We start from the raw sequence: 25,447 nt of genomic DNA, 5'->3' as shown, positions 1-25,447 counted from the left end.
ATCAAATGGAAAAGTCTCTTTTTAAAACTTGCTTTATTAGTTTTAATCTTTTAACTTTATGCATCAAGCAAAAATGTAATTATATGCAACATTCTCTGACTGGAAGAAATTTGTTTAATATTTAAACCTATTTTCTGCACATTCCCGCACATAATTTTTTTTTGTGTGTGTTTACACTCACTCTTTCAAATAGATGCAAGTAAAACACAGCAGAAAATAAATAAAATCAAAGACTAGCGGTCCTGTTGCTCTATTTTCACCTGTAAAGCAGGAGTGGCATAGGCGGAGGCTTACCCTGGTGCAGGTGTGCCGCGGCGGTCAGTGGAAGAATCCGCGAGTTTCTCTGTGAGTTTCCCATTTTCCCATTTCCCATAAAAAGAAGTTTTCTTCCCACGCACAACGGACGCTAATGTTTTTGTCACTTTTTATGGAATCAAACTCAAAGTAAGGTCAGTACTTCCACACTTTAAACGCTGCACGCTCATACTCTCTCCGGACTCAATATATGATCCATTGTTGATCTGCTCACAGCTGTTGTCACAAACATCGCACTTGCTTATGTCACTGTCATGAGACATTCTTGCAAAAAAATCACGGTTTTAGTAACGCAGTGTTCCTACGGGAAAGTAACGTAATCTAATTACCGTTTTTGCAATAGTAATCCCTTACTTTACTCGTTACTTGAAAAAAGTAATCGGATTACAATAACGCGTTACTGCCCATCTCTGGTCATGAGTGTGTCTTATTGTGCTTTGACTGCTGACAATCTTAAGATTTTTTTTTGTATCATATAGTCCTGCATTGCCAGGAGTTGGCCAGCAGATGACCCTATTTCAACACTACCACCCACGCTCCTCACTCCCAGCCACCCACACACGATTTTTTAAAAAAAATGTAATTGTTTTAATTGTTCGCTTGTGCTTATTCAAAATAGCCCGATGCTTCACAGAGCTGGGAAAACACGAACTTCAAAGGTTTTAACGACAAAACAGTTTATGAGTGTAATGATTATAAAATGCTTGTTTTCATCTGATCATTGAAGTTGGCCTCATTTAACCTGGTCTACAATAACAAAGATTTAGCATTATTCTGTCACAATAAGACAATTTCTCTTTAAAATTAACACATAGGCACAAACCATCGTGTAACACCTCATTTACACAGCATTTCTGTAAAAACCTGTAAATGTCTATTTGCTTCTTAAAGATGGATCCATCTATTTAATGGTGGATTAATAAATTAAAGACAGACGCAGATAAATGGACCTTTCGACATTAGGGATTAAATACCATCATTAATTAACAATAATAAATCATTAAATCAGCTCTCTCGCCCCTTAGCCTCCCTCTTTGCTGTCTCATTTGTATCCACCCACTTGAACCGGAACCTTTTCTCGGGATTTACACCCTCCCCGTCGCTGTATCGCGCTGACAGCCAGCCTCAACACCGATCCACACATCACCGTGCGCCCGTCGTCGCTCACATCATCAGCGGTGCTGCACGGGATACTCCGGGTTGTACTATTCCTGTGGTAGCGGTGTAGGTCGGCCCGTTATTTACTCTGGCTTCTAGAGAAGTGTCATCTTTATCTCCCGTGACAGCCTCACCGTGGACACCAAAGACTGACAGCATCTGTGGGCGCTACGATGGATGCTTCAAGTGCGCTCTCGTGATCTACGCTCACCGGCTCGGTGGGGTCGTTTCAGCTTCCGTTTCAAACGGAAAGGATAGATTATATGCACAGCTCCTGCCTGTACGCGCAGTGAACGGGTAAAGATGGGGAGCACGACCTCTTGCTGCGTGTCTGGGAGCCCCAAGCTCCGCAGAAATGCCCACTCGAGGCTGGAGTCGTACCACCAGGAGTCGGATATGAGTAGGGAGGAGACGGGATGCAACCTGCAGCACATCAGCGACAGGGAGAACGTTGACGGTAAAAACAAAACAAACAAACAAAAAACCCTTTAAGGTGCCAACATTGCATTTTGCGCAATGACGATAAAAGATAAAAGTTTATGGCTGGTATAAATTTTTGGAATTAAACAAACAGCCTAATTGAAGCTAATTACACATATGTATAAATGAAATGCAGCTAATAATAACATGGAGTGAAACATTCAAATGTACCAGTTAGGTGCAGTAAACTAATGAAAATAAGTTATAATGAAAATGTTTTATTATTCCTGTGGGAAAGTTTTGAGCCTTTTCTATTCTGGTGACTCTGCTTAGTCTAAAGGCAAAAAGGACCCTCAAAACAACATAATAAAAAACACGTCACACCCATTTTCAAATCTTGAAAAATGAATCTGTAGCTTTCACATATCCACCTCTGCTCGCACTACTTATGTGTCAAAAAATACTGAATTGACTGCAGAGACATGTCAACCTTCAGTACAGCCGGGCACATGCATGGATCTGTGTGCATTTTCTTCTCATGTGGCACTGCAGAGAGATATGGAGCTGCAGAGAACATCCTGTCCGTGAGGGCAGGCGTCTTTGTGCCGGTCTTTGTTTTGCAAGCATGGTACGCAGCCCCCTCCACTGACACATGCTAATATGCATTACAATTGACCCATTCACGCTGGAAAGTGGCTACTAAATGGGCTGCCTATTTCCATCCAACAGCAAACCATTTCATATAAATGGTTTTTCTCAAAAACTGTACAAAATCACGTAAAGAGGTCGAATTTCCATGTTTACAGATGCATTTGACCTATTTTTTCCCCCTTTAGTCACTTTTAATTTATTTGACCTGCTCATCAAAGAGTTCTGAATCCTCTTCCACATTAACTGCATTCATGTTATACAGGATACAGCCTCATTATCTGTGCTTTTTAAAGAAGTCCCACATTCATAGTAGGTGCTCATTCTTAGTCATACATTTTGCCACTACTTGCTGGACAGCCCTGACACATCTGATAGCATCATCTTTCCTCTTTGCCATGTTTACAGTTCTGTGCTGATAAAGGATCTTCGCCCAGGAACACTTTGTACGGGTTATCATGTGAGGCGGGAAAAGAGGAAATTATTCTCACCTGCCGATCTAATCTTGTTTTAGATGTGTTGATTTCTTTTGCCAAATCTTTGCATAACTGCAAAGCTCAAGAAGAGCAGAAAACAACCCGAAAGAAGAAACATCTCAGCAGCACATTAGAAGAACCGTGTCTGTTGTCTTAAATCTGAGTGCACATGAATTAAAAACATTTGGAGCCATATTCCCTTACATATTTTGCTATAGGAAGCCTATTGACCTTCATTATTCACACTGAGTCAGCATGGTGAGAGACCTGCCTTTTATTGATCAGCGATGTCACTTCCTCTTGTAAAGATTCAACTTATGTTCTGCATGGTATTTGTGGAGACTACTGACTTGAGTGCTTTGCATTACAGCAGGGTAATGTTGATAATATATCTTCAGTATCTGTGACAAGGCAGCTTTAAGATCACTGAAAACATTGCATGGAGAAGTCGAAATCTCCCCCCCAATATGTTTTGGACCATTGCTTTAATCGGATGCATAATTGTCTGAGCGTGGAGGCAGATGCTCTTTCTAACGGAGAAAGAAAAGAGCCATGATGAAGATTCAGAGTCGACTGTCATTTCTGGTGAGGATAAAGATTACTCGCGCTGAGAGGCCGTCTGTCTCAGCGGTGCGGTGATTGAAACCGGAGCGTGTCTAATGTGTTCGGACTGTTATGAATTCACAGACAGATTAGTGGGCTTCATTAGAATCTGCAACATCAGAAAAAAAGAAAGAAGTCTTCGTCCCTTCCCAAAAAAGAGGCAGCTGTGAGCCTGTGTCAGAGCAGATACAAGAAGCCTCAAGGGACAGTTGATTGCCAAGAATTAACGCCTCAATTTAGAGCACGACATGCTGCTTTCAAATCATCGCGTGCCTCGTAGTGAATGGGCTGACTTTGCAGTATTAAATGGGAGTACATGTAGGGAGGTCAGGGTCAGTTATCGTTTTAATTTTTAATTAAAACAGAAAAATTGTTATCACCATTTTCCCAGAGCTCATCGTAACATCGTAAGATCGCGTTGTCTTTGTCGAAGCAGCAGATTTTCTTTGGTGTTTAATTTAATGTTGGATCTGACGGATCATTTGGCCATGAACTAACTACTATCCCTTGATTCTTGATACATCTGAATGAAGCTCGAAATGCTCTGATGTTGTTGGAGAAATGTGCTTTTTTTTCAGTTGTTGTTTCTCTCAGCTGACTTACAAACAACCAGCAATGCTGTCATCCATGCTTGTGGCTGTTTTCCTATGACTTTAGCAGGCTGATAGAATGTCTCAATTTTTAAAGCCCTTGACCGATTATTCTTCCTACTGAGCAAAAAGTTAGTTGTGCTTGAATTCAAAGTTCACAGAAATGAGAAAATGTTGTTTTGGTGCACAGAGGTTATCTGAGGATGTGCAGTGGTTTTCATCAGAGGCTTTCAAGCTGCTTAGAAGGGAATTAGAAGTTTTGTTTATGCAAACTGTTAGAGATAGATAAGAAAAGATCACCATGTTCCCCTGCATAGTAATCTTATCAGAGAAGATTTTTAGTAACAGTAAATAAAATTAATTTATTGAAATAATCTCACAGAGGAGATTACATGTAATGTTTCTATCTTGAGTTTGTTATTATGGTAGGAAACCATAACTGTAATTAAATTTAAGCCCAGTTGCAATTATGGTTTCCTCCGATTATGAAAACAAGATAATCAAGAGAAAACCATTATTATACAGTGTTTGAGCTCTTTCTCCGACAGGCTTTGGCAGGCATAGTTCAGCCTGAGTTGTTTCAAATCACTTTGGTTTCGAGGAATCTGGAGAAGAACAACTAATACGAAAATCATGTTTGTTGAGTAATAATTTTATCTGAATTCAGATTTTTCTTTTTTGCTCGGAGGAAATTGCGTCTGACTTCTGTGTGTAGCGATCAGGAGAAATCCTAGACAATAAGAGAACTAGATGGATGTGAGAGAGGACCCAGAGTCTGGAAACGACGTGGTGGCGACTCAGTGATGAACAGAGGGTCTGAAGGGGAAGCGTGCTGGGATTGTTGAAGCTGGATGAGGGGCTCAGTGGTCACCAAATGAGAACAAACAGCCTATAGTGCAGGAAGACATACATAATCATAGAACTGGAAGGTCTTATAAATTATCTCCAAAGTATTAAAAAATGTTCAAAAAAGTATTTGAAGTAGAGATGTATGATTGTGCTTGGTCTATTAACTGAATAAAGTCCTCACGTAATTCTTTCCCCATGACATGAACTAGGTGAGTTGGCGTGAAATGACCAGATGCCCTTCTTGGAAATTCAGTTTGATTAAAATATCTTGATAGCTTGACTGATGTTTTTCCAGTGCCTCAACCTTAAACAGTTGTGTCTGAGTCAGTGTGGGCTATTATGTCACTTGGGGGATTTTAGTGTTAGAGTCCTGAAGTGACCTCCCAGCATGCTCTGTTTATAATGACAGATAAACGCTTCACTACATAACACCATCATTTCACTAACCTGGGACCTTGAATGCTGTCTTAAACTAAGCCGGTAGCTAGTTTCACAAAAGACAGCAAAGGAGAATTTCACTTGTTGCTATTTTGACATGCAAGGATGCATTTATTTTGGTGCAGTTCTCCTTACACTGGTTAGGAACCTACTTTCATAACACCAGTTTTAAAGATGAGCATGTCAAATGACACTGATTATTGCTGCTTTTTATCTTATTCACGCTGAACTGGCCCAATGCTCCTTCACATTTGTACTTTTTTAGCTGTTGTGATCTCACGAGGGATAAAGCTGGCTTAAAGCCTGAAATAGAAGCTAAAATGTTGAGAAACTGACATGTGGTTTGTGCTGTGAAAACATTCTGCATATATAGCGAGACACCAGTCCTGGAGGGAAAAGATAAAGAAAGTGAGAATGAGAGACAAAGCTGTCGCGTGATCTGCCTTTCTTTGACAAAGCTGTCTGTGTTTCTCTATTAAAACAAGTCTTTCTGTTCCTGTAAGGCATCACACATCAACTCACATGCTTATATTTGTATGGGGGGTGGAAGGAAACAAAAATAAAATAATAATAATATATATATATATATATATATATATATATATATATATATATATATATATAATTGTTTTTTTGTTTTTTTGTTTTTTTTAGGGTGCAACGATACACAAAATTCACGGTTCGGTTCGATACTTTGGTGTCAGGGTTCGATATTTTTTCGATACAAAAAAAAAATGTTCATGCCTTTTTAATTTGTCATTTATTAAAATTATAAATATATATTTTAGCACAAAAGTACAGTTTTTTAATTTAATGTTGCTGAAACAACAAAGTAATAAAAAAAAAATCTATCTGACCGAGAAATCTCTCATCTTTGGAAAAGAGAGTTTATTACAGAGAAATGTCTCTTTCCAAAATAAAAGCTATACTATACGCTTCTTCTGGGCTATATTCTCAGCAGCATATTAAACATATCAGGTCCCCATAAGGAGAATCATGTGCTAACGGCTGTCTAAATGACTCGGGTAAAGTTTGTAGCATGCGTGCTTGTTGTTTTTGTCTGCTTCCACTTGTCTTTGCACTAGGATGATGTCGGTGTAAATGTGCAGTCATATTCATTTTGTTCCCACTAGTGCTGTCAGCGTAAATCTGAAATGACGTTAACGCCACAACACGGCAAATCTCCGTTAACGAGCTACCCCTGATCGCCCCGTGCGTGGGGCTGGACGGCCAACACGTTAACGAGCTAACTGCGCTAACACACTAGTTCCCACCCATGTAATTGAGCATTGCGTGGCACATCCAACATACTGTTTTACTTTAGTCCATGACGCGCTTACCTTCAGGGTCATACGTCACATGAAAACCAAAATAGTTCCAAACGCCAGATGTGAATGAGGGTGGGGGAGGTTCAATTTGCCATGTTGCAAGGAGAGCTTAACTTCTGTCTCGCTAGCTTGCCCTGCGCTCAATGAATCTGCGTTCGACTACTCCGCCTAGGCTGCACTATCGAGCGCAGATCCACTGAGCGCTCCACACAGACAGCATAGTCAGAAGGAAAGTTGATAAAATAAATTAAAAGTTTGTATTGTTCGATACATATGCGTACCGAACCGAAAGCAGTGTGTGTGTGTGTGTGTGTGTGTGTGTGTGTGTGTGTGTATTTTTTTTTTTTCTTTTTAAGATTTAGAGCAAATTAAGGTAGTCTGATGAACCTGGTGTTGTGGTAGTTTATTATGTTATCATTAAATATATATCTCCTAATGTAAAAGCAAATATGCATGTTTGTTACTCAAAGGCGTTTTACATTTATATCTACATAATCTACATCTATAAAATAGCAGAACATTTGTTTCCTTGTCCACGGCATGGCAGGTAAAGATCATGGTCGCTGTCATTTAGGTCTTAACACTGTCAACCAAGGTTCACACAAATGGTTAATTGAATAAAAGGATGAAAAGATGACAAGAAGGGGCAAAGGTTAAGTGCAGACAGACGTGGCTCTGCGACTTGACTTTGTGCAGGGCCATACAGCCCTAACTGAAATAAAGCCTCCTTTTGTTTGGGTTGTGTGCACTTGTGAAGTAATAATATGCTTAATCTTTTGATTTTGGCACTAGAGAGGTGAGTAGGAAACACTGAAAATCTAAAACCAAAAGCTTATCCTTTTACCAATTTACCTCCTTAGTTTTCTCTAAACCTCTATTTATTACTCGTAATCAACAGACACACAGTTTGTCTTTGTCTTCCAACCTTTTTCTCTTCTTTTATTCTGCCATACATTTTAATCATTGGGGCTCTTTCTATTGTTTCTCTTTTCTGATTTACACAGACTGAGAACAAAGCTACACAGACAGGCAAGACATGATTTCAATTTTAACTTCATTTTAAGCCAGTAGTGAGGTGTAACATTAAAAAAGGTAAAGTCAAGTCAGCTGATAATAAACCAGAGCAGTCAAATGAGACACACGAAGCTTATTCTCATAAAGAAGAGGACAGATGAGATGATATACTCAAACTGGTTTCTTGAACACGACAATGCGTTCACTGTGCTCAGATGTCCTCCACTGTTACCGGAGTTTAATCCAATATAGAGCCTTTAGGATGCGGTGGAACAGGATCCAGGATCATGGATATGCAGCCAATCTGCAGCAACAGTATGACAGCTGCGTCATGTCATGGACCAAAAATCAGTTTAAAATGCTTCCAGCAACTTTTTGAATCTATGACACAAAGAAATAGCTCCGAAGGCAAACTCCAGCCTAGTACTATCAACGTGTACCTAATAAAGTGTTTGGTGAGTGTATACTTGCACTGATGTCTAGAATGGAGCAACTGTGGAGAAAGATGACTGATCAAATGGTTAGTTAGTGTGGGAAGGGTACAGGGCAACAACAACAAGATAAATAAACTGGACTCAGGAAAATGAATACACCCACATCTTTAATTAAGTGTCTCATTATTACCACACATCCTTAAAAAAACCAAATCAGCTGCTCCTCATGTGCTCACAGCAGCCTAAACAAACAGCACATTTTGCCCTGTGAAGCTTTCTCATAAGAGGAAGAGGACTTATTTGTTTTATTGATGTAGACATGGGTGTGCCATCAGTAAATGAAACTTAGCCAGGAAACAGATTTTTAGTGCTTTTAGCAGCCAGTTCTGCTATAAAGCACATGCAATGCAAAAAGGTGTATAAATAGATATAAATTTACCAAATGGAAATTACGTTTGAAAAGTTGAGTTATAATTTTTATCTGAATGTCATTTTTCTTCTTCTTTTGCTTTGGGAAATGTCATCTGACTTCTGTGTGTAGAAATCAGGATTAATTCTTGACAATAAGAGGACTCGGTGGACGTCAGAGAGAACCCAGGATCTGGAAACAACGTGGTGACGACTCTGACAAACAGTGCTGTAAAACACTGCAATGCAAAAAAAGTAGATAAAGAGATGAAAACAAATGAGAGTTTTCAGATGTTTTATTTCTATTTTCTCTTGAAATTGTGTAACAAAATTTAAAAAAAAAAAAAACAGTAAGAAAAGTAACATTACAGAATATTGCTGAAGTGGCACAACATTCAATATATCCACTTCTTTCCACATCAAGAAGCATTACTATTTTTACAGCACTAGCAGTCATGTGTTTCCCCAGGGACATATGACTGGCTCAGCTCAACATGTTTGCAGAGCTGAAACGACTCAGATAAAGGAGTTAAAATATTCTAAAACAAAGAAAAAGATTACTAGGCACCCTTATTCTTCCTTTGGAGAAAAAAAAGTCCATTCAGGTTGCTTTGAAGGAGAAAGTACTTGTTTGGCTTGCTGACTAGTAATGAGAGAGCAATTTGTCTGCCACTACACATCAAGACCACCTCATCCCACTAATTATCACTTCAAAAAGGTCTGCTTGCTTTGAGCTGCTGAGGCAGAAAACTCCTAAAAGACAGTCTCATTTAAATTAATGAGGACTTAGAGGAAGCTGTCAACTCTTGACTATAAAGCTAATCAGAATCAAAAGCACTTTCAAACTGACATGTCACCTGATTTTACCTTGTGACCGATCCCCTTCAAATTCTGCCAAGTCTTCCATGACACGTTTACTTATAATGGTTTTATCTTTCTTGCTGTAACTCATTTCCCAAACTAGTACTTATAGAATTTGGTCATTATTAAAGGAGGGAATAAATAAAAGTGTTACGATGAAGCAATATGCCAATACGTTTAGGTTCAGTCTGTGATATCTTGGCCTAAATGTGCAATTGATGCTACACGAAGCTGAAAATAAGGTTAAGCTCACTGCTTCGTGCATAGCTTCTTGACGAATCTCTCGTTAACCCAGCATGTCATGAAATACAGATCGAGGTGTACTGTACAATGAAGGTGTGATTAGCACTGGTTTTATTTATTCATTTTACTTTTGGTAAGGAGATTGCAGTGAATTTAAACACTCACCACTGGGAGTGTAATGATGCACAGTTATCTGCGAATGAGAATCCTAAAATGGTAAAAAAAAATTCAAAATTTAATTTACTAGCTGGACCCACATCCTTATTTTAGGATTGCCAGCGTTTTAAAGGCGAATGGCTTAATCAAGAATTGAGCTGCGGTTTGGGGAAAGCCTCGATGTGGACTGACGGCGGCTCCCGGGCCTGGCAGATCCCCGTGTGCTAACGAGAAGTGAAGAAGTGAAAGAATTGAAAAAAGGGGAGCAAGGGTGTGACATGAAAACAAGAACAAGCTTGTAGAACTGGGGGTCATATATAGATTAGATAAGACCCAGAAGGGGCGTGTTTGGAGGTGTGGTCCCAATCCTGAAAGTCAGATAATTTATCTCCAATAAATCTTACTTTATAACTTTTGTCCATAGTAGTCCCTATAGCATAACTGATGTGATTGTGTGTGTATACGTTTGTGCGTGTGCTTAAGCTTATCAGTGCTTTCCCAGGGAGCCCCCCCCCCCTTCTCTCCTGGGAATATGAAGCCATGTGTGTGTGCAAGTCCTGTTTGTTTAACTTGGTCTGATACCACTCAAAGCCAGTGGTCAGTGTGTGTGCGTTCAAATAGTGGATGGAATTTTGGAAAAAAAAAACCTCTAAAACAAAACCAAAAAAATGAAAAAAAGGACCAAAAAAAGAAAACTAACTTAGAAAAGAATAAACTGCTCACACACTGCAGAACTCTAATCTTTTGAATTTAATGCATGTGCTGGTGTTGGACATTTTAAGAGTGCCCTCTCTTCACCACGCAATGAAAAGGCCTGATAAAGATGGTCAGCACCATCATAGATCACATTAATTGGCTGAGTAGGTTTAAAACATGTCTATTCAGGTGTATCAAAGATTATACTGTTAGATATTGTCTCAGGCATTATATATATCTTTTCTGGATTTGTCGAGATGTAATTCTTCACGTACTTGTTCTTATAAGTTTCCTTTTTGTTTTTCTAGTTAGTCTCATAACTCATGCAAAGACAATATGTATTACTCGCAGATGATTCATTTATTAACTGTTTTTCCAATGTAATACGTGGTTCTGTTTGAATATTATTATCACTGATCGCGGTCATATGACCTATCACAGTTTATTCAACATGGCGCCGCTCTGTGTTTCATTATCTGATGAAGAGCAGGTGTGTAGGAAATAGGGCTGCCACAAACGATTATTTTGATAGTCGACTAGTCACCGATTATTTTTGCGATTAGTCGACTAATCAGATCATCATCCATTGAACGTAAAAGTACAGCTTATTGCACCAGCAGCATCTGCTCTTATATAACTATCATTACATTACAGCTTTAAGTGTTTAAGGTCTGTGCTAACTAAAAATAAAGACAAGATGATAGTTAATTGAATTCTAATTAAATGTGCAGATTGTTTCGGTGGAGTTTAATAAACTCAGCCGATTTACTCAGGAACAAATAAAATACTGAAAAAAGCCAAACAATAACATTTTTAAGTTATCTAAGTGACTTGTATATGTTTAACCTGAGTAGGGCGGTGGGTTTGAAAACGATCTGCCGGGAGTCCGGTGCTCTCATGGCCCCCGGCTAGCTATCGAGCTAGTGGGTAACAGACGCCTCCGAAAACGTCGGAGCGCTTTTGAAAATATGCGGTGTCTTGATAAACTGAGCAGATATTTGGGGTTTACACAGCTACATTCTCGCCTGAAAATATGTTAAACGTTTATTTTGTGACCCAGAAAGAATAATAAGAGTAATATTAAAACTAACTAGCTGCCGCCATTGTTGACAACTGCGCTGGGCCGCGCTATGAATTCTGGGACACAGTTTCTTCTTCTTCGGGGTTTAACGGCGGCTGGCATCCTTGTACATGCAGTGCTGCCATCTTCTGTTTCAGTCCGTTATTACACTCTTAAATCCTGCTACTTATTCCTGCTTTTGTGATCTTACAAAGCTTCAAATAACGCGTCGACTATTAAATCAGTCGTCGACGATTTTGATAGTCGACGTAATCGTGACTAGTCGACTAATCGTGGCAGCCCTAGTAGGAAACTTCATACTCTACTTGATGCAGAGTTTGGCAGTGTGCGAAATGTTTCCTGAGATGCTGGTACTCAGAAATCCCTTGCTCTGCTGTTTGAAATGTGGGTAAGGTCCTTCAGAAAGCGATTTCACCTCAGCATTTATTTATTATTAAACACATTCATGTACAGTACATGAATTTAGACAACGCTGCTAAGAGGAAAAAACAATACACATGACTGAACAGTGACCAGAATTACTCTCTGCATGGGAGCGAGTGAGTTTTCATGCTACCACAGACTCCAACAATAACAGTGGCATCACATTCATAACAGTGAACTTTAGATCCTGCTCAGGCAGGCTCTAAAGTTAACAGAGGCAAAGCTGCTCTTAGTGTAGACATGGTCATAAGATAATAAGTCATGGGTGAAGCTTAAATGCCGCAATACAGATAAGAAGTAAAGTAAAATAAGTCAAAATGAATGTGTGAAGTAACTTTCAAGATAAACATCAGAATGTGCTTCACAAGAAGAACTCAATTTATTATTTAAAACTGAAAGTCATCCAATAAGATTTCAATTAATTAAAAAAAAACAAACAGCCAATCTTAACTTGTCTGAACATTTAATAAATTCGTTTTTATATGGAAGGACCTATAAGTTTATGAGCAGTAACCCTAAACAGTAACCCTTAGCATCTAGATTCAGTGGTAAAACTAACATTATTAAAGGCATAAAAAAATAAATATTTACCTTGAATGGATGAAAAGGACCAGAAGATTTTTGTTTTGCCTGAGCTTTTGGCTATTAGATAGAAAGTTGTTGGACTTAAAGAGCAGAATTGGAGAAATTATTAGCATTAATGTGTCCTTAAAACAAAACAGCAGTACATTGTTGCTGAGGCTGCAACATTCAATACTCCAAATATAACATGTACTTCTACAAAAATTGATGCATTAATACTTTTTGCAATAAATTTTCCTCCATAAGGTTTAAAAAGTAGCAAATCAGACACAGTGTTGGAAACAGTGTAGTGCAGTAGTGGACTGGCCTGTTAAAAGCATGGTGCCTGTTTTTAATCCATTATGTAAGAGTAGTGAGACAGACAGGTAAGTTTGCCAGCTGATAGGTTAGCTGAGCTCCTCCTGTTTCGGTGTGCCAAAGCAGACCACAACTCTCCGTTAAGTTTACTTGAGGTGGTGAATATCATGTGTCAACACATGACACCAGCTACTGTACACCCCGGGAAATCCAGCAGGTTGGCCTAGAGGGACCTAGAGGTCCTGTGAGATTGATTCAGAAGTGCTTCTGCTAGTCAAAAAACACTTCAAGGACCTTGTGAGACCAACAATGTTTAATGTTACATCATCTTTGAACCACAGAAACAACTAGAAAAGTGAAAGCGGTTGTCTCTCTGTGTCAGCCCTGTGTAAGGCTGGACACCAGTCTGCCTCTCACCCTACTGCAGCTGGGATAGGCTCCAGCCTCCCATCGACCCTGAATTGGAAAAGCAGAAGAAGATGGATGGATAGATTTTCTTTGCTATATTTTATAGTCCTGCTGACTAATGTGGCCTTGCCCCAGGCCTACTGGTTTCCTGGAAAGATTCTTGACTGTGGCTCCACCATTGTTCTCTATGCAGTAAAAAGCAGAGTTAGCTGTGTGTGACTGGAAGACTCAAACTGACGCATGCATCATATATTTGACACAGCAGTGGTACATTTGAGAAATCACTCCACCGTGATACAAAGGTATGTGTGTGTGTGTGTGTGTGGGGGTTCCTAATAGTAATAAATTGCAATAAATAAATTGCTAAGTCTGATCTTTATAAAAATGGCAGTATGACGTTGACATACTGGGAACAGGTCAAAGTCTGTGATCACAAATGCAGCAAAGTGAGCGAAAAGTCAAACTACAGCTCTCATGCATCATGGCCTGACTAAAATATATTGTGAAAGGACTGCTACTTAATGCTTTCCTACTCTTTCTTACTACAAGCCTCATCCACCCACTCTCAAATACACAAACATGCTTTTCTTTCTTTTTTTATGTTTTAATGTGTTTTTTTGTCCCGTGTCGGTTGTCACTGGGATAAAGTTTATATATATATATTTTTGCACCCTTGTGCTTTCTTGGCATGCTTTCTTTTAAGTTTCAGACAAATTGAAAACCAGTTAAGCTACCATTTAAACTGCTCCTGACTACTGTTACATAAGGTGCTAACTTGACACAAATCTAATCCAAGCTGGGTCCATTCACCCTGGTGGATTTCAGAGGCTTTTGGCGAGACCAAATCACATGTGCAGCTGTATATTGTAAGAAAGCAGCAGGGGAAACAGCAGCACAGCCCGAACTAATTAGGAGATACCTAATTTGATTAATATTATTCTGGAATACATGAATAAAATGAATCGTTGATTAGCCTAACCTTTCGGCATCAACCAGTTCATCTGTTAATGCTGTTTTTTTGGCCTAAGACTAGAGTTCATTTGAACTTCAGTTGTTACTTTATGGACAGAAAAAGCTTAAACTAAGCAGACTTATATAACAGGCTTCTAGTAAATCCTACCTGCATCTTAGCTATTTTTACTTTTTATTTTATTGCACACAACAGGAGGTGTTTGTCAAAGTCTGCTGTTTTGCAGAACTGCTGTAATAAGTGAACGTTGTTTCTCCCTGTACAAAACTATTCAAGCAATTTAATTTGTTACTGTAATTGTTATGCAGTGTCACAGCTGTTTTGTTCTCATTTTAATTTACCAGCAGTCATTCGTAGTCCAGCAGTTGCTGGGGCTGGGACAGATGATCAACCATGTGTCCCTCTTGCTGTCTGCATTATAATCAAATAGTCTGGATTTCAATCTGGGGCTTTTCCTGTCGTATTGTAGGAGACTGCATGCCGGGAATGTTTAAAAGCTGACATCACCAAAAACAGGCTCATAAAATGTTTCCAATTTGTTGCAGGACACTACAGGATTTGTAGTGACGAGTTAAGTGAATAATAGCAGATGCTGTACTTGTATCATTTTTGGTGTTGCTTATTCAATTTTGTCATCTGACTTCAATTACTCTCAAATATTTATGCACATGATTGATACGCACGTGATTTCGAATGCCGGGATTTGTTTTTAGATGTGCTGGGTGTGGAAATGATCGCTCACTGAAGAGAGAAAGCTTCTCACTCATAACAACTGTGCTCTCTGTTGTCAGAGTAGCTGATGTTATCGGCAACGAACAAGGCATGAAAGGATTTTTTGGCATCTGTTCTGAGTCCTGCTGTATAATATGCGTGCACAAATGCCTCGCTGGCCCATGCCTTTAGGCCATGATGCAATCCAGATTAGCTCTGGATGGGAATGATTCATGCCCGGATTTATTAGAGTAGAGGAACAAAAAACAAAACAAAAACCGCACACAGACTTACAAGAGTAACGCCTGTGATTTAAATCAGACTAAACTAGTCATCCTTTATGAGCGAGTCTTCTTATTTGCTGGTTTCTCTGCCACTATAAAAAAGGAGCCCGACCAGAGGTGTGTTATATTGATGACTGCTTGTCGGCCAATGGTGCACGGCTGATTGCCAGAATTTTGGCAAGGAGGTGAAACGTGGATAGAGGGAGAAAATATTACAATTCATTTAAAAATGCAAAATATGAGCTTGGAGGAGCGAGTGCTCTCTGAGCAGCCTTTTAGTTTAATTTCATTTGCAGTATTAGGCATCTGTAGGAATCTATAGTCCTATAACATGTAAGTATTTGCATGCTAATATATTGATAATAATATCAGTTTATACACCAAAGTTGGTTAAACTTGGTAATGTAGTAGATCACACATTTGACTAACAAGCAAAAGATCCCTCCTGGGAGGAGACACACATCCTTTTGGGGTTTGCCTCATGAAGGGCGTCCTGCATAGAAATCTACAACGTGAAACATGCAGGGCTACCTGCTGTGGGACCCCATTGTGAATCCGCTAAAAGTAGTAGCCTTGGTTTAGCATTTGTGCAAATTAAACACAACATATGTCTGGAGCATGTGTGAATGCTGCACTGAAAAACATTGTGTTTTTTCTACTGTCGTGTTTTTTGGGTTTTTTTGCTCATCTTTGATATTTCAGGAAGGCGTACATATTCTTTGCTCTTTGTTTTTGACAGAGTTGAATATGGAGTACAATCCATCAGACCATCCACGGGCGAGCACAATATTCCTCAGCAAATCACAGAATGACGGTGAGTGGCTTGGTTTTATAGAATTTCACATAACAGGAAATTTGTCTGTTTATTAGGGTTTTTCGGTTCTGGTAATTAAATAATTTAATCACATTTGATACTCACTTGAGAAAGAAATATAGAGAAGGTCAGAAAGAGTTGCATTGTGTCTTTTTATAGATCTAGAGGAAGCATATGATAGGATGCCAAGAGACAATCTGTGGTACTGCATGAAGAAGTCAGGCAGCAAGACAGTGGTGAGGTGTATGATAGCAATGACAGATGGGTTCAAGGTGGGCGTGGGATTCAATTAGGAATTGGCTGCGAGTCCCTTTTTGTCTCAATTGTTATGGACAGGTTGACAGATGAGGGTTAGTCGGGAGTCTCCGTGGACTATGATGTTCACAGACAACATTGTGATCTTTAGTGAGAGTCAGGATCAAGTGGAAGAGAGCCTGGAGAGGTGGAGGTATGCAGTGGAGAGAAGAGGTTTGAAAGTCAGTTGTTATTGAAGGTAGATGTGTTCAAATACCTGGGGTCAAACATCCAAAGCAACAGAAAGTGCACAAGAGAGGTAAAGAAGAGTCTGCAGGGAGGGTGGAGCCGGTGGAGATGAGTTTCAGAGGTGATTTATGACAGAAAGACAGCAACAAAAGTGAAAGGAAAGAAATACAAGATGGAAGTGAGACCTACGATGTATGGTTTGGAGACGACGGCAAGAAGACAGGAGGTGGAGCTGAACATATTATGATTTCCAAGGACGATGAATGTGGAGATGCCAGACAAAAAAGAGACGAGGAAGGCCACAGAGAACATTCATAGATGTACTGAAGAAGGACATGTAGAGGGTTTGTGTGACAAGGAGCAATGTTAGGACAATGTGAGACAGAGACAGAAGATCTGCTGTGATGATCCATAAAGGGAGGAGCTGAAAGACACGTAACAGGTTTCCAGTGTTTATTTTTGATGTAATTATATACAAAAAGACAAAAACCCAACATTTAGAAAGCACAGTTTGCAAAAAACATACAGATAGTGTTGTATATTTCAGAACACAGTTTTGGCTTTATTGACGTTAGCCTGACACGCTGCACTTCCTGTTATCAGCACTGCAAGTTGCTCAAATGCAGTCACAATAAAGAGGGTGTGGGGAAAAGTCTGGACACGTAAATGTTTGCAGCCAGCTGAATTTGTGCTGTTGCATTAAGACTTTTAGCTTCCTGTTGGGGAAAGCTTGCACATATAGAGAGAAAGTGTTACTAAGATCCATTAACGTCCCAGCATGAGATTGTTGTTGTTGCTGGAATTTCAGAAACAACTAAGGATGCTTGCTTTTTATTGCTTTTTAATATTTTATATTGAATTGAATTTCTTTTTGTACGAAGCGTATGAACTTGTTCATGTAGAGAACATCCAAGTGACATTTGATTAATGTTCCTCCTCCAAACAAAGAAGGAATAAAATGATGTGAGATGTGAGTTTCTTTTAAAATATAATCATTGCTTAATATCTGCAACATTTAGAAACAAACTCCATCTTTTTTGTGGCTTTAAACAAAAAAAAAAATGGTGCTTTTATAGCTTTCTTTTCTGAAGTCAAAGAATCCCCTAAAGACATCAGTGTTAAATAAATTATACTTGCTGATATTGCTCATGTAGTCACAGAGTGATGTAAGCCTTTGTGCCTCTGAGCTGTTTTATTATCCAGAAATGCTCCAAATATAAAAGCAGTGTTTGCAATTTGTTTTTAACTCTGTCTGCTTTTGGTCTTTTCATATTATCTCTTGTACTAAAAATACGATGCAACACTAGCTCTATCCTTTAATACAGGAATGAGCCTCAACCAAGTCTCAACCAACACCTCATTTCTTAATATTTAGTTAGAAAAATGCAAACAACATGCAGCATTTTACTGAAAGGTGCAAATTCACATTGAAATACAGGATGTAAGACAAAAACAGAGTTTGTGCTATTCAGTGTGCTTGAAAGCCAATGTTTGAATATTTGACCACCTTTATTCTTCAGCACAGCCTAAACTCGCTTTAAGTGGTGTTAAGTGGAACCCAAGTTCCCTGAAGGATATTACAAAAGGCATCTTTGGATATTGGCTGCCTTTTGTTATGTTTGTTGTCCATTTGTCATTGCCCCTTTTCCTCTTTTTGGGAATGACCTTGTTGGCATGGGCATAACTTTGTGCTGAACATTAGGGGGGGGGGGGGGGGGGGGGGGGTCAAGATCTCTGTCTAAATAAATAAATAAATCTGGGTAAATTCCCAGATGATTAAACATGCAACTATTTTGCTGGTAATACCTGAAATGAGTAAAGAAAATCAACAGCCTATTTATGCAAGATAGTTCATAATTTTATTGAGGGGGTTACATTGGTTGGGTCTGATTATTGGGGGGGTCATAACCCCCCTAACCCCGCTGAAAATTACGCCCCTGCTTGTTGGTGCAACACTACAGTTTTATTACTGCGTGTTTCTCAGTTTCACCTAAAATGAGAACAAATTATGCGTTTTTGTAACAGACTGCTACTAACAATGTGCCTACAGATACAATTTAAAACTGGTTTATACAGGAAAATCATCATTATACAAAGGCTGAACTAAAAATGAGCGACAACACAGCAGCCAGTGTCTAAAGACAAGAAAAAAGACCTTTAGAAGGACTGGAAAACTATTGCCTGAGGCCACTTTAAAAGAATTACACATCTGTCTCCTTGAAAGCAAAATATTAAGAAATGAGTGATGGCTCATGACTGCACAGCTCTGTATTTTGTTTAAAATTCATAGTACTTGGCTTATGAGCATAAAAATGTTGGACAAGTTCTTCAGCTGCTTATGACAGATTGCTTTTGCAGTAGAAGCTTACTTAAAGAGTGATCTTTTTGTCTCAGGTACTTATTTTAGTACTAAAAGTGCTGACACTGTTCCCAGAGAAAAGCCAAAATGTGTGACACAAGTGAGACAAAAAGCAACAATAAATGACTTTATCAGAGATTTCCTCTTTTGTAAGGATTTATTTTGACCCCTTAGATGTATCTCACGACCCTCAGGGATGCCCTCACTGTTATCAGAACCCAAACCATATTAGAATATTTAGGCATTAACATGGTGACATTAGAAATGTTTGTTTGATGATCATTTATGAGGACGTTTTGCTTTGCCCTACAATGTATGCCATTTGTTTCTTTAAATGAATCAGTGACTCTCATGCAAAGAAATAAGGCTGTTGCTTCCTCTTTTTTTCAGAGGTAGCATACAGGACTGGTGAGTAGTGTAACTTTGTCTCCATCTAGTGGCAAAACTGCACATTTCCGCCTCTGTGTCGCAGCTCACTCTTTACTTTTACCCTTTAACACTTCCTTTAACTGTCTTTTCTCAGCAATTTATTGCAACCTTTTTTGCTAGCTGCTATTAACACTTTGCTAATAGTGTTTAGTATGTTTTACAGTGTTTTACATTTGGTGGGCTTTGTGTTTGGCTTTTTTTTCCCTTCTGGCATTTTAGGAAAAATTACAGATGTTGAATGTCTTCTATTTATTTTTACAGTGCGGGAGAAAAGAAAGAGTCTCTTCATCAATAATGTGAGTGCACAGATTTTTCTGCTATTTTTTTCTTCTTCTTTATTCTTTTTGTGCACATTACCCTTGCATGCTATAGATGACACCAAAACATGTGAATTCTAATAACAGTCTTTTGTTTGTGTGTGTGTTTGTGTATTTGTAGCACGGAACTTTGAGGCGCAAATACAGCTCCTGCTCCACCATCTTCCTGGATGACAACACAGTCAGCCAGCCCAACCTCAAATACACCATCAAATGGTTGTAACACCAGGAAGGAAACATTTGTATTTTTTTTTTAACCTACATGCTTTTCTGATATTATTATAAACATTTCTTTCTGTCTACAGTGTAGCATTGGCAATATACTACCATATAAAAAACAGGTAAGGATTCTCATGTTACCTAAAGACTGCCAGTTAATATCTGGGCATCTGATATCAAGGACAATATATTCAGTTTATCCCAAAATCTAAAGGCAGAACTGCTGCCTATTCTGAATGGTTTATTTGTGCTTCTCTTTGTCTTTTTTAAGCTTTTTATGATGAATGCACAAAATTACATCTAAAATTCAGCACAGTTTGAAGTCTGTACTTATGTTTAATCTTCTCAAAGTGTCAAGGGTGTCTGGACTGTTGAAGGATTCAATGTGAGGGATGCAAGACATAAGAGTTATCAGAATAAAACAGGATGAAGAACTTCTAGAACTGAAACAAGAATGCACGAAACACGACACTAAAGAATAACTAAGAACAAACTAATTCAGGAGGGAAAAAATAAGGACGTTGCTAAACAAAATCTGGAAACCAAAACAGAAATCTAAACTTCAAGTCCCAGAATAACACGTAAAGAATTCCAAACCCCACGTAATGACAAACGGCAGGACCTTGACGAGTGTATACTTCTGTGACAGTGATCTGTGTTTTTGGATTTAAGGAAGCTTCAAACTGTTCAGACTCTTCTTGAAACTGTTTCAGTTGCAGTGATCTTTATCCATAACGTAGCCATAATAGTCTACTTTAAAATAGTTAATATGTATCTCTTTACCCAAAACTCCATGGCATTTACAGTTTGTGAACATCTCTGTTTTTGCTACGGTAGTAGCTCACTGTGGCTAGCACACTGAAGCGTACCCTGCCTTTCGCTCTGTGATAACTAGAATAGGCTCCAGGCTCTTTGACCCTGGATTGGATGAGTGTTTGAGAAAGTGGATGGATAGAAGACGGGAAAAATAAATGTTTTATTCCTTTTCAGAGATGCAGACGGTGGGACGCTATTAGATATCTTTGATGAGAGGCTTCACCCTCTCTCGGTAAGATAAGCGATTTCATTTTTAAATCTGTTGACTATCCTGCTGCTCGTTTTGACAAACCTGTGTCAGATGTTCTGTTGTATTTTTAATGCACCTTGGTAGACTCTGGTTCTGTGTGTTAAGATTTTTTTGTCTCCCATTTTAAACCCTTTATTTTTGCTCTCACCATCTGTTGCTTCATTTTCACTTGCGCACTTTTCTTTATGTCTTGTTGTCTTTCTCACCCTACTCTCTGTTTTGGCTTTTCTTCCTCCTCGCAAAATTGTCATCCACCATCATCCACTTTTCTCACTTTGCCTGATGGTTGTTCTTCTTTTATCCAATCTCTGCCTCCCTTCATTTATCCAGAAATCAGAGGTTCCACCGGACTACAATCAACACGATCCGGAGCAGAAGCAGATTTACCGTTTTGTCAGGACACTGTTCAGTGCTGCTCAGCTCACTGCTGAGTGTGCAATTGTCACACTGGTGAGGCTTATTTATTTGTGTATTGCCATTAAATAATGCATAAAAAAAAAAAAAAAGGTATCTTCATGACACTTTGCCCCCCTAAGGTGAGATAAGATGGACCTTTCAGTTGTGCGCACACAGTTTGTGTTTAGGCCCCCGGGAAATTGCAGCCTGATATGTTCCGACAACCCAGGCATGTGTGCAAATTGTTGATGAGACTATGCATCATAACTACTGTGATGCATGTGACTATTGTGGGCTCTGAGAGATCAGTGATGAATGTAGTTTGTCATACAGGGGGAAAAAACCCCCCAATTGTTTACCTCCCAACACTATTAGTTAGATCAAATCAGGTTCTGTTAGTAAACTGTTTTTTCCATGTTAATGATTATCTGCTGCTTTAATTTTCTATCTAGTTTTCAGTCTTTATCCATGTGATTGTGCAGGTTTATCTGGAGAGGCTCCTGACCTATGCAGAGATTGACATCTGTCCAGGAAACTGGAAGAGGATCGTTCTGGGTGCTATCCTGCTGGCTTCCAAAGTCTGGGATGATCAAGCTGTCTGGAATGTCGACTACTGTCAGATTCTCAAGGACATCACAGTAGAGGACATGTGAGTGATTAGCATTAAGGATGGGAATGGTCTTGAAATTTAGGATTTTATTCGAGGTTTAAGGTTTGATTTGGGAGTCGGTTGGGGACTGGGTCAAAATTTTAAAAAAGACAGAAAAGAAAAACGACAAGCAGCAAGAAAAACCGAAACGATGCTCATGAGATTTGGTGTGATAAGCTTCTTCATCAAGTCATGGATTTAAATCCTCAAGGTTTCAAACAAATACATAAAGAGAATGAAAGACTCAACAACACCTAACTTTGAACTTTGAAAGATGATTTGTGATTTCAAGGAGCCGTTTTTTCTTCTTGATATCACAAAGAAAACATCTTTAAAAAGTCACTGGGGGAGTGCACTGACACAGAAATTGTATGATCATGCGACCAGGAACGAATTGGAGCGACAGTTTCTGGAGCTGCTGCAGTTCAACATCAACGTGCCGTCCAGCGTCTACGCCAAGTACTACTTTGACCTGCGATCTCTCTCAGAGTCGAACAACCTCAGCTTCCCCCTGGAGCCGCTCAGCAGGGAGAAAGCTCAAAAACTGGAGGTGAGACGTCACCGTTAAGGTTTCCATCCAAATTTTTTTTCTTTCTTTTCTATCCATCAAATTACTACATTTTCCCCTTGATTAGTAATCGATGAAAATAAAGAAACTCAAAGCCAATAAATATAGGAGTTATAAATTGTTCCAGATTGTAACAATTCAGCTTTGCCCGATTGCCACCATTATTTCTCAGGGTTAGCAACATAGAGAAGGGAACTAAAGGGATAAGTCAAGTACTGCATTTATTAAAACTAGTTAACTAAAAAGAACCAATTATGTAGCGTGGAGAGACTTTGCTCCTGTAGAGCCTGCTGGCTGTAAGAGACTGTGCATGTCGGAGGTGTCACTGACTGATCAGGGCAACTAATTGCTGATTGGGCTTTCAATTTTGTTTGTATAGCGCCAAGGTGCTTTATTTTGTAAGGTAAAGACTCCACAATAATACAGAGAAAATCCCAATAATCAGACGACCGTCTACGAGCAAAGTACTGGGCAACAGCAGGAAGGAAAAACTCCCTTTTATGAGGCCGAAAGGAAGAAAAAAAACAAGTTTAGCAGGATAGGACAATTACCTTTACAGATCTTCCGGTGTATTGAAAATGTGTAAAGGGGCGTCAAATTGCACTATTTACTTTTAAACAAGATTTGAAAAGTTTTCTAGAAACTAAAACGTTAATGCTTCAATCACATTAAAGCCCTGCACGCAGCCAAATGACAACGATATCTTAAAATTCCTTTATGCCCTTTTTGCAGGCCATCTCCAGGCTATGTGATGACAAGTACAAAGACGTGCGGAAAGCTGCCAGGAAGCGCTCGGCGAGCATGGACAATCTATGCGGGATCCGATGGGTTCCTGCAATCCTCTCTTAACCACTAATATGCTGTCATATAGTGAAGAGTGACATCGTGCTACAGACGCTGCCTGAAGGAGAAAACGTGTGTTTGTGCTCAGTGGAAGTGTGTCAGTGTGAATGGACCCAGGATGCAAAGCTACATTCTGGAACAGCGAGTGTAACCTGGCACCATCCAATGGACCTGGAGTCAAGAATCGCAAACTACAGTTTAAGCGAACAAGACGTGTTTCTACTTTAACTTAATGCCTTCATAGTGCCTCGATATTTTTGTACTGTAAGAGGGAAGGGAGTTACTGGTTGCCACGTCAACCATTCAAAGACATTCGGAGACAACTCTAGTTTTGGAGTATAAAGGAAATCCAGGACAAGACAAAGGTCTGAAACTTTTGAGGACATGGCATTGTCAACCTGTCTCAATGTAAAAAGTCTCAGTTCGGCTTTCTGGTTTTGTCCAGACAAATCTCTCGGTTTTAACTAGCTTCAGAGATTCTAAATAACCTGTCTTTCAGATAACCCTGCGTATTATTTATTTATTTTCCAAGTACTTTTCAACATTTTCAACTGTGTTTGGCAATTAGTAGTGTAGCACAGGACTTTCTACTGGTTATTTATTTCTTTGATGGGAGTAAGAATAATAAAGATTTCTTCTCTGGAAATATTCAAGGTTTACAGTTCTAGTGTACCTCTTTATGCTCAGGTAGTCTGGTTGATATGTCGATTGACTGTAATGCTCCTCATTTCAGTTATTGGGAGGATAAATGAGATTAGATAATGAAATAAACACCATAGAAAGAAAGGGCTAGAATACATTTAAAGTATCCCTATAGATGTATCAGTATAGCAAAAATCACCAGGTTTTCCTTCAGTAACATGACTCCACCAATTCAAAAGCAGGAGACAGCACGACCCTCTGCTGACATCTAGTGGTTATTTGAGGTGTTGCAGAAAAAGGCTGCCAGTCCAGGGTAGGACTGGACGAAGTTACGTGTTACCTTACGTGTTAACATTACTTCGAAAAAGTATCTGCAACACATGTTTCAGAGAAAATGTTTCCTATTATCCCAAATAATCCACATTTCTTGCAGTGAACCGTCTTTATAGACGTTGTAGTCAAATTATACACAGTAATTTTTGTTACTGGCTGAATGGGAAAAAAAAGAGAAAAGATAGGTGAAAAGATGGAAAGTTGTTTTGTACTGAACATTTATTTAACAAAACAATATCCATTTACTGTCAAACTCAAATGTGCTGTTGCTACTTAACAAAATGTTTTATAGTCAAGTAAAATTTAATGTCTAACTTCAAACAAAGAGAATGACATAACTGGTCTGATAAGTGCACTGACCACTGGATGCTGATCTATTGCAGATGTGAGGAGGCTACCCAACATTCCTTTGTTTATATATGTTCAGTATTATAGCATTACTGACTGTATATATCACATTTACTGTTCATCTGGAAAATCTGGTAAAAAGCCCCGGTCTCATGAGCTTCATGCTCAGTGTATCCTACCCTGGCTACTGTCTTTATTACAGTATTAACATGTTCTTGGATGGATGCTTGAAGGACTTGCTGACATGTCTGGGTTAAAGGGTTTCTGTTTTGCAACTTCTCAAACCCTGTGAAACCCAAAGTTCCTCAAATATAGGGGTAAGCCAAAAAAAGAGAGCCGTTTTCCTTGTGTTTGATGAGGTCATTTTTGTAGTTATACAAGTTTTCACAGGACATGTTAGTAAGATAGCACGCAACTAAATAACAATATGAACCAAAGAAAAGTGTATTAATTGTATGACTGCAACTTCACAAATATCTAATGCCTCAAATCCCACAAAGTTCTTCTCTCATACCCCAAAATATTTTTTTTTATTAGAAGCAAAGTAAACACAGGTCTTATCTACTAGTTATGTATGATTGGTAGTCT

The 25,447-nt window shown here is 39.0% G+C and overlaps 1 protein-coding gene across 3 annotated transcripts; it reads left to right on the top strand.

Moving 5' to 3' along the window:
- The first annotated feature begins 378 nt into the window (after positions 1-378).
- LOC309693454 (cyclin-Y-like) lies at positions 379-25,037 on the top strand. Of its 3 annotated transcripts, XM_082512653.1 has the most exons (12): positions 379-449; positions 1,602-1,930; positions 16,133-16,207; positions 19,440-19,457; positions 19,740-19,774; positions 19,917-20,011; positions 20,101-20,136; positions 21,005-21,062; positions 21,411-21,530; positions 21,959-22,125; positions 22,513-22,675; positions 23,426-25,037. In XM_082512653.1, the coding sequence occupies exons 2-12, from the start codon at positions 1,777-1,779 to the stop codon at positions 23,540-23,542; spliced, it is 1,038 nt and encodes a 345-aa protein (XP_082368779.1). In that variant the 5' UTR covers positions 379-449; positions 1,602-1,776; the 3' UTR covers positions 23,543-25,037. The 3 variants fall into 3 exon arrangements, with proteins under 3 accessions (XP_082368779.1, XP_082368780.1, XP_082368778.1); XM_082512654.1 differs by lacking the exon at positions 1,602-1,930; XM_082512652.1 differs by lacking the exon at positions 379-449 and having other exon boundaries at positions 1,322-1,930.
- The last annotated feature ends 410 nt before the right edge of the window (positions 25,038-25,447 follow it).

Source organism: Aulonocara stuartgranti (genome assembly GCF_965226115.1).
Source record: "Aulonocara stuartgranti genome assembly, chromosome: 18".
NCBI lineage: Eukaryota > Metazoa > Chordata > Actinopteri > Cichliformes > Cichlidae > Aulonocara > Aulonocara stuartgranti.
This window is presented reverse-complemented; position numbering and strand designations above follow the sequence as displayed.